General features: G+C 44.3%; 1 protein-coding gene across 3 annotated transcripts; it reads right to left on the bottom strand.

Annotated features, from left to right (window-relative positions):
• Window positions 1-1,542: 1,542 nt before the first annotated feature.
• LOC137524533 (histone H3.3A) lies at window positions 1,543-13,889 on the bottom strand. 3 transcript variants are annotated; one of them, XM_068244510.1, is made up of 4 exons: window positions 13,784-13,889; window positions 11,365-11,505; window positions 2,545-2,698; window positions 1,543-2,462 (listed from the first exon to the last, which is right to left on the bottom strand). In XM_068244510.1, exons 2-4 carry the CDS (start codon window positions 11,490-11,492, stop codon window positions 2,334-2,336), a joined length of 411 nt encoding a protein of 136 aa, XP_068100611.1. In that variant the 5' UTR covers window positions 11,493-11,505; window positions 13,784-13,889; the 3' UTR covers window positions 1,543-2,333. The 3 variants fall into 3 exon arrangements, with proteins under 3 accessions (XP_068100611.1, XP_068100613.1, XP_068100614.1); XM_068244512.1 differs by lacking the exon at window positions 13,784-13,889 and adding an exon at window positions 13,673-13,743; XM_068244513.1 differs by lacking the exon at window positions 13,784-13,889 and adding an exon at window positions 13,446-13,468.
• Window positions 13,890-19,578: the final 5,689 nt, after the last annotated feature.

Here is a 19,578-nt window from a genome sequence, read left to right as displayed (position 1 = left end):
ACCCTGTTTTAAAACAGCAAATGTTTGTGATTCATGGGGCTGCCATCTTGGTCATGGGGCAGCCTTCTTTTTGGTTTAAAGAAGGTGACAAGGAGCAGGAGACAGTTCCAACTGTCCTGTGTCCCGATAACCCCTCCCAGCTGCATGTGCTAGGCTTCAAATGTAAAATTCAAAATGTAAAAAAATAAAAAAAAAATTGCACCAAAACAGCAGAACAAGATCAGAAATCCCATCATGCTTTGCACAGCATCAGAGGAAAAAAGCCCGGGCAGTTCTCTTCTGTGCAGCTAAAAATGAGGTTTGTATAAGGGAAACAAAGTTCTGATGCTGTGAAACTTAACACACCAAGCCTTTTCAGTGCTGCCGAGTCGATTTTTAGTCCGGAGATTCACTTTAAAGTTCCATGGATAGAAATGCTGCCGCAGCCGAAGTTTAGATACATTTCAGTAAACAATGTAACAAGTGTGGAATGTGACTGACTGCAGGAGCTGTAGGACAGCCAGAGAGTGCAACATTCACCAACTGTTACATTGTGTTTACTTTGTCTGCAGCAGCATTTCTATCCATGGAACTTGTATGCTGGTTGCATATAATATGCTGTAAATAATGTTTTAGAGAAAAGTTGAAATGCAGGGTTATATTCTGCTTTAAGCTGGAATTTGTTACTTACTCAACTATAAGTCTACCCAGCAAAGTTAATGGCTGCACTTGAGGCTCAGGAGGGGTTAATGACTGCACAGCATACAGTATTGCAGCCATTAACCCCTCCTGTCCCTTAAGTGCAGCCAATACCTCCTTAAGGCACCCTTTTATGCAGCCCAGTATCCCTGCCCCTTTCCTTGTTAATTGTTGTCAGGAATTTCAGACCTGTGTTTTCTTGGCATTTCCTTTCCTCAGAGTGTCACTTACCACTGGGTAAATTGCTGCAAACGGGAATGTCACTATTAGTACACACACTACTCAGTGTGCTCAGTGTTGCCCGTGACTCGTGTACAAGTCGACCCCTATACTTTTATGAAGTGAATCAGACCTACATTTCTAGACATACTCGAGTATATACAGTAATCTTATGCTGGGAATATATGGTTAGTTTTCAAGTTTATAAGATTGTTTCATAGACAATTTCCAACATGTCCAATCTTGCTTTCGATTCTTTGGCTGCTTGTTTTCTGATAGAAGTGAATAGAAAGAAAAAAAACGAGGGGAAGATAGAGAGCTGAATTGAGCGGCAAAAACAATCGACAGCAGAAATGAACCATGTGTCCCCAAGAATTACACTTCCTAATGCTGGAAATACACAATGCATTTTGGCAGATGGCCTGATAACGTCTGATAAATTTTCTCATAAAAAAGGAAATTAAAATTGATTGGCCAGCAAATCTGCCAAACTCATTGTATAGTCCCAGAATTACAAGTCAGAAGAAGGTTGGGTAAGTATAGCACCAGTTTCAACAGGATCGAGTGCTGTAAATCCATAAGCTGCCCCACACCAAGTTCAAACAATATTTGGAAATTTAAAAAGCAAATAAAGATGTGAAGGTGTTCAGGTAAGCAGATTTATTATATTTAAGTAAAAATGTTGACATTGCTTCATAGATTGGGATAGACATTTCTCAGAGAAGCTAGTTTCTGGCACACCAACACCACAAATGTGCATATCTAGACACCATTGAATGTTAAGATATCAACCACAGCATGCTGTATAGAACAAAAAAATAAAAAATTACCAAGTCCCATATGCATAGCTTACCAGGCTACTCACTCAGCTAGCTCCTAGATCTAACTTTTTTTTAACAATCTGATTTTTTTTCCAGATCAGATTTAAATCAAATATATAGTTTAAGCCACTAAAACCCTAGCACCATGTGGCATCTGTAAATTATACCCTTACGATGTTCACAGATTTCAATCCTTGCCACTAGTACAAACTGGCCAAACGCTGTTAAAGTCTACTTGATAACATTTATGGGGAGCTGTTGCGCTTTAACCCATGTCAATCTCAAGACAGCAAGACCATTGAGGTAGTGGAAAGTTTATTTACAATGGAGTTACACTGAAAGATACCAAAGTATGGAGAGAATGGAGCCAAGGCATGCAGACTCTTAGATGGGCAGGGCCACAGAAGTAGACTAGCTGCAGATACAAATTTCTCTGAAAAACCTGAGGATTAAGGGAATGTCATATAAAATGTGTACTACCAATTTACTGTCAACTACTCTACAGTTAACAAACCCTTTATAAAATAAGGAGACATCACACTTTATGTACATTTTGTAAAAAAAACAAAGAAAAAAAAACCTAAGATCAAAAACAATTCCCAGAAAAAAAAAAATTTAAGCACGCTCTCCACGGATTCTTCTGGCTAGCTGGATGTCCTTGGGCATAATTGTTACTCTCTTGGCATGGATGGCACACAGGTTGGTGTCCTCAAAGAGACCCACCAGGTATGCCTCACTTGCTTCCTGAAAAGCAAAACATAAGCTACATTAGTCTACAGAATTCATTAACTTAAGACAGTTGACAGGTGTACGAAGAGATCTGTACCTGCAGAGCACCAATAGCTGCACTCTGGAACCTCAGATCAGTCTTGAAGTCCTGTGCAATTTCCCTCACCAGACGCTGGAATGGCAGCTTGCGGATCAGCAACTCAGTGGACTTCTGGTATCTTCTGATTTCTCTCAAAGCCACAGTACCAGGCCTAAAAATGGTAAGAGACTCAAAGGTCAGTCACTGAACTGCACAAAAGCCATTGTGTATCAGGACACTAAAGACAAATCCAGACAGTATTTATAAGATGTAACAGTGAGGTTGCCTAGATCATTTAACATTTCAACACAAACTCAGCTCTAGTGTTCTGCATTTCTGGTCTGGAAGCAGCCAGGCAGCAGCACTAGTACACGTGTTAAAAAGGGCCCTTTCACAATATTACATGACATGTCTACAGTGAAGCACACTCACTGCACATCTAACGCTGGGCTACTTTTCTTCAACACTGCATTGGATTTACAACACAACATGCAGTGCAAAAGGACCCTCACGCTGCACAAAAAACTGGACATGCACATGCAGTAGAACAATCCAAACTAAATAACTTAAATGCTGCCATCTCAGCCCATTTTCACTCCAGTCACATTTTAACCTCCTTGCCGGTTTTCCCGACCTGAGCTCGGGGTAGAAAAAACAAGCTATTAGCGGTGATCCCGAGCTCAGGTCGGGGTATGCATTGCAGAGCCTTACTTGTGGTTGTGGAGTCCCGCGCGCAATCTCGCTGCACAGCGGGACTCCAGCCTCTCTCCCCGGCAGTGTGGGGTCTTTCCCTGGCCGCCGGGATCCCCCATGTCCCCCGCTATTCTTCCGGGGACCCGGCAGCCAGTTGGAGCAGCGCAGCCGTGGTGGTGGCAGCAGAGCGGTGGTGGCAGCGTGATGTCATCGGGGGCGGGGCTAATATTGAAAACGAACTTCTCTATATTAGAGAAATATAGAGAAGTTCGTTTATATGTATATTAGCGCCATCTTGTGGACAAAGAGAAAACTGCAGCACAGGAGCCCAGGAAGGTACATTTTTTTTTTTATTTTGCTGCAGATCTCACTGCCAGAATAATTTTTTTCAGGTTTTAGGGTCTGAAAGAGTGAAAAAAAAATTGCACCGCTTTTAGACCCTAAAATCTGGAAAGAATCAGACCGCCAAGGAGGTTAAGGAATATAGCCTAGCTGGGTGGTTCACATTTTAAGGAATATAAAGCCTAGCTGGGTGGTTGTCAGCTACAGAGCATGCCCCCCCACTTCAAACTTTCAAGTCCCAGCATGTGCAGCCCACAGCATCCAGGAACACTTCCCGGATGCTGTATATCAAATGACATACAGAAAGTAGCCTGCAGGAGGCAGTGATAGACGCACCATCAATGGGCTAGTGCTGTAGGTATGCCCAGCACTGCCGCAGCTTGGGACACAAAGGGGGCAGAAACCCAGAGCTTGATTAGGAGCAAATCGAAAGTGTGAATTTGGACAGATATCGCTCAATTCAATTTTCCTACAAGTTCAGGCCTAGTATACACAGTGTGGGGTACAGCATTAGCCAAGCCTAACATTGACTCAAGTGACCAGAAACTACATTTATCTGTATCAGTTGATACCCAGTGCAAATAAGAGGGTTTTCTGTATTGCACCCACTTCTGTTTGAGTACCAAAGGTGGATTTTGTACAGATTATAGGACACAGAGACATGTTCTCTGCCCAATGACATGCCTTTGTCCTGCTAGGGTTCTGCTGCCACCCCCCAAACTAGCGACATTTGTCACTAGCCTTTTCCCCACTTCCAGCCATCACCCCCATTACCTTGCTCCTACCCCAGCTAGCTTCCTCCAATTGGCATCCAAGCTGTGACCCAGGAAGTACTTCCAGGCCGAGGCCATCTTGGATTTCCACTGCCAGAGGATGAACAGGATTCTTTAACACTCTGGTCTGATTAAGTGGTCATAAGACTAGACCAGAAACCTGGTGGCATTCATAAAACATGGGCCAAAATGGGAAGTGACTGCCTACTTTTACTAATGCTGTATGACACCTACCCTGATCCCAAACCTCATGGGCATCAAAGCCACAGCACTCCCTAAAGCAAAGCAGCATTCACAGAATTCCAAACAAAGCAAGAACCAGAATCCATACTAAAACTGGCCTCTGCAAGGAGGGAGGGGCAGTACAGGCACTGAACACTACCAGTCATGATAGCATGGCCAGGCCACATGTGTGCACAAAAGCACAAATGGATGAATTAAAGCACAGCAATGGAGCAGAGTAGAGTGTCCACATGGGGCTGGAAGAAGCTCCAGTGACAAATCATGCAGCATGTGGTGTCTGGTACACTTTAATGGCAGAGTTTAATCTGGCATGTGTACCTCACCTCAAACACCTGTAAAATATGGTCAGTGCAAATAGCTTCAATAACCACCATTAAGTCTGCATGCTGAGAAGGGACATCTAAGCCTACACGATTCCTTGTTTGAAACGGCTTTGTGTGCCACAGTGATGATAACCAGATGCAGTCACAAATAAGCTGATAAATCAAATTACAACTTGTGATTAGTCACAGATGAGGGGGATTTAAAGAGAACCCGAGGTGGGATTTACCTTGGTCAGTGGGGCACAGAGGCTGGTTGTGCACACTAACACCAGCCTCTGTTGCCCCATGGTGTGCCTCCAGGACCCCCCCTGCGCCCCGCAATACCCCTTGCAGTGCTGGTGACACGCAGCGTGTCGCCAGCACAATGTTTACCTACAGCTGTCTTTTAGCGCCGCTCCCCCGCCTCCTCCGTATCGGCGCTACCCGCCCGCGTCCCTCCCGCTGATTAGAGGGAAGTGACGCGGGTGGGTAGCACCGATACGGAGGAGCGGCGCTAACAGACAGCTATAGGTAAACATTGTGCTGGCGACATGCTGTGTGTCGCCAGCACTGCGGGGGGTATAGCGGCGTGCAGGGGGACCCTGGAGGCACACCATGGGGCAACAGAGGCTGGTGTTAGTGTGCACAACCAGCCTCTGTGCCCCACTGACATAAGTAAATCCCACCTCAGTTTCTCTAACTTCTTTGGCCTCCTGGACGTAGTAGCTACGCCCAGGAGGCCATGTGCACGTCCGCACGCTCCCGATCACACGCGCACTCCCGGCCGCGGTTCGTTAGCCTGGCAATCAGTGAATCGGGCTATGGTGCCCGATCACTGATTGCTCTCCACCGCTGAAAAAGCGACAGCTTCTCTCAGAAGCTGTGCTTTCTGGCTGTAACATCCCCCATACATCGCTCTAAGCGTATGTTACGCTTAGAGTGACGTCATGTAAACAAACTCATGGCCGCCTTCTTGTGGCCAAAAAGTAAAACTACAACTACAAGTGAAAAAAAATAAAACTCAAGACACATTTACATTATAAAACAATGGCTTACATCCCACCCTCCCAAAAATAGCCTAAATAAAGTGTTTAATACAAAAAACCCCCCAAAAAACATTACAATAAAAAAAAAAGTAAATTTACCTAAGGGTCTAAACTTTTTAATTATCAATGTTAAGATGAAATTTCTACATTTTTTTATTTTAACTTGTAAATAGTGATGGATGCAAAATGGGAAAAAAATGCACCTTTATTTCCAAATAAAATATTGTCGCCATACATTGTGATAGGGACAATTTTAACGGTGTAATAACCAGGACATATGGGCAAATACAATACGCGAGTTTTAATTCTGGAGGCATGTATTTTAAAACTTTAATGGCTGAAAACTAAGAAATAATGAATTTTTTCTGTTTTTTTCTTATTCTTCCTGTTAAAATGCATTTACAGTAAAGTGGCTCTTAGCAAAATGTACCCCCCAAAGAAAGCCTAATTGGTGGTGAAAAAAAACAAGATATAGATCAGTTCATTGTGATAAGTAGTGATAAAGTTATAGGCTAATGAATGGGAGGTGAAAATTGCTCAGATGCATAAAGTGAAAATGACTGAAGGCTGAAGTGGTTAACAGTCATACAGGGTGCAATTCTCTAGGTTTTCCCTTCTGTCTTGTGCAAGAGTTCAGGTCCACTTTAAACCATAAACAAAGCAGCTTGCATGTGTGCATTTCCCTCACAAAAGCATTAGATGCAAACCATACCATTGATTAACATGGCTGCCAGGCTAATAGTGAACACATGCAGAAAACTGCCACCTAGTGGAATTTAGCTCTAAAGGCACATTCAAGGTAAAAAAAAAAAAAAAAAAAAACAGCCTCATTCAGCCTATGTTCAATTACCCTACTGCAGTGGGATACCCATGCTGGTCCTCTCCCCTCAACCTATACACTAAGCAGAAGGCATTCGGAAAACAAAAAAAAAATATATTCAGAGGTCATCTTGCAGCACATCTAGGAGCTGCATTCTAGGTTGCTCTCCACTGAAAACACTGGCCACCCCACCTGACTGCTGCTGAAGTTCCACAGTAACCTGGCTGGCATGCACTAAACAAGTGACACCCACGCTAACCTAGAAAACATTAGTAGATAAATACTAGTTCTACTTAACCTTTTCGGGACCATGTTAATGAGATCCTACGCCGCACTTGTGGCTGTTCTAGCCTGATGCGGCGTAGGATCTACGCCGGCCCGCAATTTCCGCTCCCGACGCGATCGTGCGCACCCGGAGGGGGAGATTAAGCTGTCATATGACAGCCGACATCTCCCCCGAGTGATCAGCAGCCATCGCGTATGGCTGCTGATCACTACGATCGCCGTCGGATCGTAGTGATCAGTTTGACAGCTGCGGCGGCAGGGGGGAAAAGAAGAGGATCCACTCACCTCCCTGCCGTTCCAGTGACGACCGGCACCCCCCTCCGCTCTGGCCGGCATCGCCGCTCCGTCTGACGTCAGCGACGGGTCCCGGCTTGATGACGTCATCAAGCCGCGACCCGGAACTGATCTTCAGACAGAACGGAGATGCCGGCCGGAGAAGAGGGTCCCGTGCGGCTCATCGCTGGAGCCTGGAAGGTAAGTGAAGGCTGCGGACAGAAGGGGGAGGCACAGGCCACCATGGGGGACACCACTCTAACCAGCCACACATGGGATCTGGCCGCCTGACCCCCCCCAAACGCACGCACCCCCTTCCCGCGCAAAACGCCTGGTCCTTAAGGGGGGGTAGGTGGTCGGTCCCGAAAAGGTTAAACAGATGTATTGCACTGTCCATTCTAATTCCTGTGGAATTTTATAAAGTAAAAGCAGAGAATCCTATTCTAGACAGTTTCCATCTTGGTTACCTTTGAATGAGGCTAATCCTGACATCCTCACACTCCCACTGAGGGCTATAGTAGGAAGTGCACTCTTATGTATTAAGGAGGGGGAAATGAAGGGAAGAGGAGGAACAGTATAGATAAAGACCCCAGAGTATGCAACTGTTTTGCAAGCTGATGGCAATTGCAAATAAAGAGCCAGTGCTCCTAAGGTATGTGGTAACTCCAAACCATAACAGCAGAAAAAAAAAAGTGTTAAAGTTTTGAATGCAGGATTAGCATCTTTATCACTAGAACCAGTTGTGCGTTTTGACAGTCGAAAAACTTTGCGTCAACCAAGGTAAAATGAAAGTCCAGACTTTAATTTTACCTTTCACACCGATGCTGCATTTTGAGGTACCTGGGAGCTCTTAATAGTTGGGAGTCGACAGTTTCCAACAAGGTGAATAGCTACTGCTTGCATCGCACCATAGCATCCCAACACACCACAGGCCATTCAACGCGTGCAGGAGAACGGCTCCTGCATTCGTCAAATGTGAAAGAGCCCTTAAAAAAAACTCAGACCAGTTGCTGTTATTTTTATGGGGACAATCTCACTTAAACCAACAAGTTTTTGTATTAAATTGTGTCAGATGCAGTAGCTGGATGTAATGCTAGCAATAGATGAGTTTTTTGGCAGATTTACTGTCCAATAATTTTCAATCACTACCATGAGAAGATCGAAATCAGACCTGTTGGAAATGATCTATTGTGCCATCTGTCAAAAAAAAAACAAAAAAAAAAACACAAACTCATGGTGTATTTCTGCCAATAGCCACTAGAGGGCACATACCTTTCACATGCTATTGTAAATATACACCATCTTCAACACTATACAAGAGTTTTCCTGGGTCAAGAAGTTAGAAATAGAAAAACCACAGAAGTCCAAAAGTGAACAGCATATTGCAATGCTACAGTTTCCTGGTACATCAAAGCCCCACAATTTCTCACCATATGCCTCTTGTATCAATGTTAAGACATGGCATCTGTTGTAATGTAGGGACTCTGGGAATTGTAGTTTGGCATTGTCCTTTCTACTTTGTGGCACATCTAAACTACCCTCCACTGGATGACTAGAGAAGGGGTGCAGGAAAAGTGGTCAATTAGCCTACGAATCCAGTATTACACCTACTGCTTCTATTTTGGATTGAGATGTTCAGCAGCCCAGCCTACCAAGCTGAAATCTGGGAGGGGCATAGTTGTAGTAGAGGGCAGGGTTGTGGAGCACTACACCAGACTGGCTCAAGTACCTGGACTCAAAGCAGAAGATCCAGGTGGCGGAGGAGGACAGCAAGGGACTGATTAGCCTGAAGGGGCTGGAGGAATCCCCAGGTATGTATAAAACTAATTTCATCTGTCTCAGGTTTACTTTGTTACACAGTAGTACTATACTCTAGATATGCTCTCACCACAGCTGCAGGGAATCCACTGAGAATGTTGTGCACATTGAACACTAAGGTGTTGTCTATCACCCATAAACCTTGTTCAGATTGTGCATGAAGAATGTGTAATAGAGGAAGAATCGCCTCATTCTCCTGCTGAGTACCTGCACATCACTCTTACATGTACCCACAGTTACATTGCCTAGGGCCTGATAGATGTTCTTTGTTCCTGTCTGTACCTTTTACAAGTACTCTTACCAAGGACTAGTTTTAGTCTAAAGGGAATAAATATAGTAGTCTACATATCCTCACTTCAGTTGTCTTGTAAAATTCCTAAGCATTGGCAGTTGAGATGAATTTCACGTTACATACGGTTAAACAACAAAATTGTAATATGCAAATTAGAGGAGTCGGAGGAATCCTAAACTGAGTCGTCGGTGGATTTTTGGACCGACTCCACAGCCCTGGTAGAGGGCACAGCAGTGTCACAAGCTGAGGGTCAGTGCACACTAAAAAGCACTTTAAGTGTTTAAGATGTGTCTAGCAATTTTCTAAGCATGCCTAGCAATTTTGCGAGCGTTTAATTTTTCAGTAGAGCTGTAACAACTTCTGTAACAAACTTGCAAAAAAAAAAAAAACCCATGAAAAGTGCTATATACTTAACATTGAGGCTGAATATCATCAGATATCAGCAAAATTCAGCAGGACCCACATTTGGGAAAAAGCACATCACTCTGGCATGCTCCATCCCATTCAAATACATTAGCCAAGTGCTTTTTGAAGCATACATGCTAACGCAGCACTGGGGAATTTTGGGTACAGGGTGGGGAACCCACTCACCCTGCTCCTGCAAACGTCCCAGCGGCATTACCATTTCCCCTCCAAGCCACCATGGACTGAGTAAGGTGCCTTTTTCCAATGTTAAAATCATAAAGTCCACAAAAGGCTAACAAGAACCAAACAAATTAGACTTCACTCACCACAAAATGTGAATGCCTTAAGCTATGCTCATGTGAAGACTGCTCAAAAAGTTAACTATTACAGCAAAAAAGGCTACCAACCTGGGGTAAGCAGCACTTCCCTAGGTGCTGCCCTCCAGCCCCCATGGCATCTGACATGGTTTTCAAGGAGAGATGCTAAATTTTTAATGTGTACACAAGTCAACATTCTGGTACAAAATCAGTTACTCACCTTGACAGAGAAGTCTCGGGATCATATTCAGGCTTTCCTCACTTGTCTAAAGTGCCCCCTGCACCAGGGCCATGCAGCTCTTCTTCCTGGATCATGGCAACACAAGCCTACCCACACAATAAGCCATGGGCATTGTGCTACTGGGCAGGCTCATGCAGCAACGATGTGAAGGGGTGCTGAAGCGAGGGAAGCCTCAATAGGATACTGAGGCTTCCCTCTACAGGGTATCTGATTCTGAAAAAGCTTCAGCTTGTGTTCACTTTAAAGAGAACCAGAAAGGAGAAAAGTAAAGCTTTTATACATACCTGGGGCTTCCTCCAGCCCCATAAGCATGGATCGCTCCCACGCCGCCGTCCTCCGCTGCCTGGATCCGCCAGTGCTAGGTCCCGTCATTACCACCAGTCGGCCGTGGCCAATTCTCCGCATCACAGGGGCTCCCTCCATACACTTACGGCTGCCTACTGCGCAGCCGCATGTGTAAGGGTATGGAGGGAGCCCCTGTGATGCAGAGAATTGGCCGCGTCCGCCGGAAGTGACGGGACCCAGTAGCGGCGATAGAAGAAGCGGAGGATTGCGGCATGGGAGCGATCCAGGCTTATGGGGCTGGAAGAAGCCCCAGGTATGTATAAAAGCTTTTCCTTTTTTCACCCGCCATTCCTCTCTGGTTCCCGTTAAAGACATACAAGCAGTATCTTGCACATGGCTGAATTGCTGGGAGATTTAGTACATTGATGCGAGAATATCTTTACTCGCATCTACAGACTGCATCTCCCAACATGCATTACACCACATGCTAACCAGCAAGCTTAAAATGCAGCAGCCTATCTGTGAAGTAGGAGGATCCTATACAGTCCAGGGACGCAGGAAGCCACCCCCAGTAGGTAGTTACACTAACCCCAACAGCACACACCATTGTGAACCTCCCTTACAGGGCAAGTTCATTTTTTAAAAAGGTTTACTTCCAGGTGCAGAGTTCCCTTCAAAAGAGAATTTCCATACTCTTAGTTACCTGTATCTGTGAGGCTTCTTAACACCTCCAGTAGAGGGGGCACTTTTCCTTGCAGCTTTAGTAGCCAGCTGCTTCCTGGGAGCCTTTCCACCAGTGGATTTACGGGCAGTTTGCTTTGTACGGGCCATTGTTTCTCAAAGTCTGAAAAGAAAAAAAAAAAAGTTAGTAAATAATCTTAAGTTCCAGTTGTCTGCAAGTTACTAATGTATCAAAAAACCAAAGTGAATGCAGCCAAGGATGCACCAGCTGTGAGATTCTTGTTCTACATCACACTGAATCAGAATACTGTACCTTACTCGCCGCTATAAGCCTAGCAAAGGGGAGTGTGCAAGACTGCTGCAATGGCTAAAGGGCAAATTAAATTGTGTGCCAGGAAGGGTGATAACCACTTCGCTCAGCACACACTATGCAATTGCAAACCCACTAAGTATCAACAGCAGTGTTTTCCCTAGGCTTTTAGCCAGGCGCTCCACCTGGCTAGTTTTGATGAGCACCCGGCTGTCATCGGCTCATCTCCTTCACTGCTATAAGCACAATTGTGCAGAGAAGCTCAGGCCTGCATTCTTTCATCTTGCCCCACCTAGCTACTTTTGCCACCCAGCTACTTTTTCATGCCACCAGGCTGGAACAAAATTCTGGGCAGAACACTGAACAGGAACAAGTGGATCTAACTTTGGAGGGAAAAATGCTTGTTTCCAGTGAATACACTGCATCAGTGTCTATCGCTGCCCAGATGGGTCATTTCACTGAAGGTATGGAATCTGCATGGCCACCATCAAGCTGAATAAACCCATTTTCATGTAAACCCACAGAATACCCAAGCACAGTCATTTTCTGTAAAATAAAAGTTCATAAAAACCTGTTCTACGTAGCCACCTGCTGCTAATCAGTACAAAATTCCTTAAATTAGTATTCAATTAGCAGTGTGTAGGCATACATCACATCTGACAATACTAGATCCACTTGCCTGAAGACATGGTGTTCCTATAGGCAAGTACACACTGACTAAATGGGATTCAAAGCATGATGCAAGCAGGAAATGCAGTTCACTACAGACAGTCTGCAAATAATGGTCCAGAATGACTCCCAAAGTTCCAAAGACACAGATTCAACAACCAGTAAACCGTGTTCAAGCTAAATAATCCCAAGTGACCTTTGCCAGAAAAATTTGCATATAATACATATTCCTGTACTCAGCCACTTACTACATAGCGTTCCGTAAACTTTTGCATTGAATCTGACTGCATTTTTTTATGAGTTAGTATCTAGGGAAGATAAAGACAAAAGAGTCAAATTAAAGGGTGCCCCAAAAATGATTAGTATGGCAATTCTAGCACAAATTAATCTCGGAGGGGAAAAAAAAAACCAAAAAGCACCCAAGTCAGTCATCTAAAAGTAGCTATAACAAAAACACCCAAAAATGTAACCAATATGCTTAAAATCTTAAGAAATTGACCTGCAATCAGTGGCTGCTCAAGTCAAAAAGTCTAGAGGGAGAAAAAAAAATGCACAAGTTGCATCACTGTATGACTAAATCAAACACTTTAAAAAATCTCCATGGGAAAAACAAACAAACAAAAACACTACACACGAAAGCCTGGAAGGTGTCTACCCAGCAGCGCTGGTATTCCTCAGCAGCAGAGCTGATCCCAAACTCCTGACCACTGCCCCTAGCGGCGGCTCACAGTCACTGCAGCTTCCAGACACCCGCCATTATGTGAGCTTTACCACCAAGCACAAATTGTAGAAAAACAAATATCAGCCCACAGAAAATAACTTTCCCAGGCCTGCAATGAGCAGTAACATTTATTTCCTTCCCATCTGTGGAAACACGAGGCAGCTAAGCGGCCGGATAAAGGCGCTGCACATTTTTCAGTGCTGAGGGGAGAAAATGCGGGATCCGCCATTTGAAACACAAGAAAGCTGCTGTTGTTGCTGCCCTCCTCCCCATCCCGGGCTGCGGGTCTCCCGGCGCCAGCACACGGCTCCCCGTACTGATAGTGACATCACTGGGGGTCCCCCGCTCTGCCCCTCGCCTGCCGGCCACAGGAGCCATTACACGAGCGCTGCTCCTCACGTACCGGTTCTGCTTCTCTTTCCCCCGAGCGAGCAGACAACATGGCGCCCAGCAAGCTCCGGGAACACGGGGGGAGGGGCGAGCTTACCGCCTGACCCCCGCCACCGGGACCTCGCCGCACGGTAACGGCCACCCGGCGCCTAATCACCACCAGGCCACACCCCTTACCGGAAAATTACTATTAAAAATCGATTTTACCGGAGACAACCGGAACCGCGTTCGGTAGCTTACATGGTAACTATGACTACAGACAGCGCCTAAATTGTTAAATTCAAGCAGGAGAGGACTAAACGTTAACCGGAAACGGCCACCTAATAGTCGGCGGCGGAGCACCACACTTACCGGATAGTCCCGGCACGCTACAGACGGTCAAACGAGGCGAGTAATAACGTACGCCTCTGTCCGCCACCCGCCCTTATATAGGTTCATATACGTCACCTCTGACGCGACGCCTTTGTCTCTCAGGGAAGACGCTGCTATTGGCTGAAGCTAAGCGAAGCGGGAAGTGATTGGGCGGTTAGAAGAGTGCGGGGAAACGAGCCTCCCCTCCTCCCCCTGCCTGCCTGGGTTATGTCTCTCTCATGGGAGCACAATGTACAATCTCACAACAACATATTGGATGCAATGCTAATGCCAGGCTCAGCAGTCATTATTGATGAGCTTTATGGAGCTTTTTCCAAGGCAGAAGTAAATAGTGTAGTGTAATGACAGCCGCGCAGTACACAGCAGGCGAATGCAGCATGGCACAGATGTGACGTCACATCATGGAACACGTAAACAAGGCTGAAAATACCCTCGGATTTTATGTTTATAGAGTGAATTCACCAAACAGTCTATTGCATGGACAGTAATTGTTAGAAACTTTCCAGTCTTATATTTTCAACAAAAATCAACTCAATGCACCAGGATCTGGCAGTGATCTGGATTAATTAATCTTTCAGCTGTATATTCTTGTATATTAAAAAGTTAATAAAATGGAAGTGGTGAAGATTTATATTCTTGTATTATAAAGTTAAAGGGGAAGTGGTGGGGATGGTTTGGTGGACAGTCTCACCTGTACAAGTCTTCCCCATCTAACAGCTGTTTCTCCTGCAATTGGCCTAGTGGGATATTTTCAGGTGAATTGCTATTATATTCCCCCTTAGGATTACATGTCTGCTGGAATCACAGATGATGCCCCGAGCATCTTGCCGTACGATATGTGCATTTCAACACACGTTTTTACAGTAGCCGGTTCATATATGGAGAAGCAAACACACGGAAAAGTAATGCAGGTTGTATTATGCTATGCGGAATCGCAGCTGCCTTCTGAAAATCCAGCAACACCATAGACAATCATTGCATGAATTTGCCCAATGTGAAACGCAGGGCTTTTTTTTACAAGTGTAACCCCTGCCTCTGTGGGAGCTTCATACTCCCAAGAGTAGACCTGCCATGAGGTGACTTGGCAGTTGGAGGTAAAGAGTAGGGCAGCATTTTTTTGATGCTGGGAATACACGGTTCGTTTTTGAGCCATTTAGATGGCTCGATAGATAATTTCTGACATGTTCGATGTCACGCTCAATCATTTTGCTGCTCGATTTGTGATAGCAGTGAATGGAAATAGATAAGAAAAACAAGCGGAAGAAAAGAGAATAGACTGCAGAATCGAGCGGCAAAAACGATCTAACGGGAGAGTCAAGCGCCAAAAACTAGCCATGTATGCCCAGCATAACATTCCTTGGTGTCAATATAAGCAATCAAAATTCTTAGTTTGGGTATGACTGTTACCCCTGAAACTCGCTCATACACCCCCAGTATGTGCATGTGTTTGGGGCATTATTTTAAAATGTCACCCAGCATAAAGTCTCAAACTACCTCTGTCTTGTCCTCCTCCTACCTCTCCACAGGGTTGCGTTTATACTCCACCCACCCAACCTAATCCAATTGTTTTCCTCTCTTTCATGTACAGTAGCTTTATTATTGCATACATATATCAACCTCCCCCTTTCATGTGCAGCCAGGCACCTCCAACCCTGACCACACTCCCCCCAAAAAACACACATGCAGCTGTTTCCTAATTCCTGGTCATTGTTGCTTTGCCATATCAATTTTGGCATAGGCCTAACCCTGGCACCGATTTTGCAGTCAGGGTAACTGGGTTAAGACAAGAGCAACTGATTGGCTTAGCAACTAGTTGATGTGTTTTAAATCTACCACTAGAAGTTAGCTGCTGCAAGCAGTGGCTAGTGCTAGGGACTAGTTCCTATTGCAGATAACTCCATAAAATACACTGAAATGTAACTGTAGCTACTAGTTGCTAGCAACTTATCCACCTGTGAAACATGGCCCTTAATTGGGCTTTAGGTTCATACAGACAACATTTTTGATATCCAAATCAGTAGCTATATAGATGTTTTGCCCATGTTTTGGATGTCAAAACATGGGCGAAAAGCAGTAGACAGTAGCATAATTTTTGCTCTCCTTCGCATTGCAAGTAGCTTTTCCATAGGAAATAGGTTAGGAACATTCAACAGGGGTGGGCAAACGTTTTGATTTCAGGGCCACATGTTGCTCTCAAGTTTCACTGAAGGCCCTGACCAGAGGCAAAAATGGCCATGACATGACGGGAGCAGAGCTCACTATAATGTAATAGTGTAACAGTGGGCCCAAGTTTTCTCCCAAAACACAGGCAAAGTGACCCTAAAAGTAATTAGACAATGTTCCACCCACCCCCTTTTCAAAGAAAAAAAAAGGCAGATTTGCATCATGGATGTTGCAGATGATAAATCTGCAGAAACTGTGTGATCCTATTGTGCCAATATGGAGCAAATTCTCCGAGGAATGCCATAAATAATTAAGGCAGTTCTGAAGGCACAAGTGAAATGCACATGTGAGCAAAGTTTAAAATGCAGTTACTCACCCGCTCGCAGCTTACAGCACCCTTCAGCCACGCAATCAACTTCCTGTCTATCACCACAGAGGCGCCATGTTACCTGCTAGCATGTGCAGGCAGTGGGTCACGTGATGCCTTTGTGACAATGGAGATGGGATGGTGGTAGCTTGGCTGTGGGGAGATCAGCGCTGGAGCTCACAACTCTGCATATAGCTGGAGAGAGGAGGGAGGGAAGCAGAATCCGGACCTGAAACTGTTGAATGGGCCGTAGTTTGACCACCCCTGGTATAGACTATAAATTCCTCTGCAACATGACTATAGAACATTAGCAAATACAAGACAAATAACATTTATATCTCTCTTTTCTCCTGGTGGACTCAAAGCACCAGAGCTGCAGCCACTGGGGTGCGCTCTATAGGCAGTAGCAGTGAATAGGAAGTCTTGCCCAAGGTCTCCTACTGAATAGGTGCTGGCTTACTGAACAGGAACAGCTGAGATTCAAAACCAGATCTCCTGTGTCAGAGGCAGAAACCTTAACCATTACACTATCTAGTGTACTGGTTAAAGCGGAATATAACCCTGCATTTCAACTTTGCTCTAAAACATTATTTACAGTATATTATATGCAACCAGTATTTTTTTTTTTACTACACCAGCATTGGAAGGGTTACACAGAGCTTTAAAGTTCCTGGAGATTTCTGCAGACGCATCCGAAGCTGACATAGATACATTTTGTTTACATAAATGTATCTAAGTGTTGAATGTGACTCATCTCTCTGACTGAGAAGGAGCTGGAGGACAGCCAAAGAGTGTGTAACATTTCTCAATAGATACATTTAACTAAATAGAATGCAACAATCTAAACTTCTGCATATCTCTCCACTGAACTTGAAACCTCTGTGTTTAACCCTTCCAATGCTGGTCTAGTAAAAAAAAATGCTTTTTGCATATAATATGCTGTAAATAATGTTTTAGAGCAAAGTTGAAATGCAGGGTTATATTCCGCTTTTTAAGGACTAGATCTAGTATTTATGCACAGAGGCGTGATCCTGCTCTCACAAGACAAAACTTTTTTTAGGTAGTTTTTTTAAGGAAATTTGACCGTGTGAAGCCGAAAGGCAGCTCATCCTGCTGCAGGAAAACTCCTTAGTGGTGTTAATGCTATTCCCCCTTCAAGTTATCGCAGCTCTGGGAGGGTTTGCAACTCGGAGGGTGGGGGAGGGGGTTGCAAATTAGTCACTGAGCGCTGCTATAACCATAATTCTTATTATGGCCTATGGCGACGCTCCAAATGATCGTTGCAGCATTGTGCTGAAATAATGCTGGATCCACACGGTGCGTTCGCGCACTCGATTTCCCGTTCGATTCCCGTCGATTCGTTTATTTCCAACATGTCCGATTTGGATTTCAATGGATCGTTAGGTCGATTCGCATGCAAAGTATGCCAAATCGACCTAACGATCCATCGAAATCCAAATCGGACATGTTGGAAATAAACTAATCGACGGGAATCGAGCGGAAAATCGAGTGCGCGAACGTACCGTGTGTATCCAGCATTAGGCTGATTCGCTGGGAGGAGGCACTAGCCAGATTTTTCCTAGGAACACAAATTTGACCCTGCCCTCCTCCTCCACAAGAGGAAGAAGAGGGAGCAAATGGGAGCAGTGTAGGCTCTATGCAGAAAAATAAGCTTCCCCTCTGCTGGCAGCTGTACATTTTATGCACATATCTCTGGGTCATGTGACTAATTTTAGCACAGGGAATTTCTTTGGAATATCTGCATCAAATATCATGTAACAGCTTGCAGATGAATCAGACAGTGTGCGTACATTCATATCAGCACTACTCAGCCACAAGGACCAGTTCTAATCGGACACACTGTATAACCATCTGGACTGATCAGAATATGTGCAAGCATGATCAATATTTTTTTTTAGCTTGGATACATCAAATGTATGGTGCATATATATTGCTAAAATGGGAAGAGATTTCTTTTTTTTAATGGCGCACACTGGTACTACAACATACAGCATGGCACAGTTTGCACAGACTACATACAGTACATACAGTAACAAAAGTAAAAGTATTACATAAACTGCACACACATGCTATGCTACATTGCATACAGATGATACTAGAACACCTAAATATGTAAACAAGTCTAAAATAACCTCATTGTTTTTATTTAGTTTCCTTCACAATGTGACACAGCAATCTGCAAGCCAGCATGTGAGAAAATGAAAATATTTATGCTATTTGACAAGGCTAGATAATTTCCTCCTTTAGCAGCAACATTTCTATGGCAACAGCCATACCCTGTAATCACAAGGAAACAATTTAGTGACAGGAGCAAGTTTATAAAAAATTGTAAGATGACATTTCAGCTTTTTCACATTTTAACATGTTCTGCAGTTTCATATTTGCAGACACGTGAAAGCTGTTCTTTCCCTGTACTTGTCGCCTCTGCTCTGCCTATTTTGGGGGTTCCGGGCCCTGCAAAGTCAACTTCAATGGAACAGTTCAATGGAGAGACAAACAAGGAAACTGAGGGCATACTGTAAGTAGACATTTTTCTCCACTTTAGGAAATCAGAATGTTTACTGCAATTGTTCAGCTTCTTTGGTGTTTTTTTTTTGTTTGTTTGGTTTTTTTTTTGTGCACCATCACTTAGGTGTCCTTAAAGTGAACCCCGGCGACATGTGACATGATGAGATAAACATGTGTATGAACAGTACAAAACATTAATAACCAGGCTGCTTTATTTTGCTGCCTGAGGGCTCGTTCACACTAGAGGCGTTTTTTTCGCTTATTTTAAGCGCCGGCGATTTTTCAAAATCGCCCTGAAAGCGCTCACACCATTATTCTCTATGAGACAGTTCACATCTGAGCGGTTCGTTTCCGATCCACTCAGAAAAGAGGTGCATGGACAATTTTTGAGGCAATTTTGCCTCAATGGAAGGTATAGGAAAACCGCAAACGCTCACAAAATTGCTTTGTGCAGCGATTGCATTCGCGTTTTTTAGAGTAAATACATTGGCTATCATTCATAAAAGTGTGTTCGGTAAAAAAAATACCGCATACGGAAAAATACCACATTTGGTATGTTAGACCTTTGTGTGCTAATTCATAAAGATTTTCACAGCTGCCTTTGAAGTTTGGTAAATTACCGAAGCCCATTGAGCGGTACAGCAGAAGTGTGGCGATATCTCTCTTTTGTTACAAGCTGTAATTATGGTTCCCTGCACAGACTTGCAGAGACTTT

This window comes from Hyperolius riggenbachi, chromosome 7 (assembly GCF_040937935.1).
Source record: "Hyperolius riggenbachi isolate aHypRig1 chromosome 7, aHypRig1.pri, whole genome shotgun sequence".
Classification (NCBI taxonomy): domain Eukaryota; kingdom Metazoa; phylum Chordata; class Amphibia; order Anura; family Hyperoliidae; genus Hyperolius; species Hyperolius riggenbachi.
This window is presented reverse-complemented; position numbering and strand designations above follow the sequence as displayed.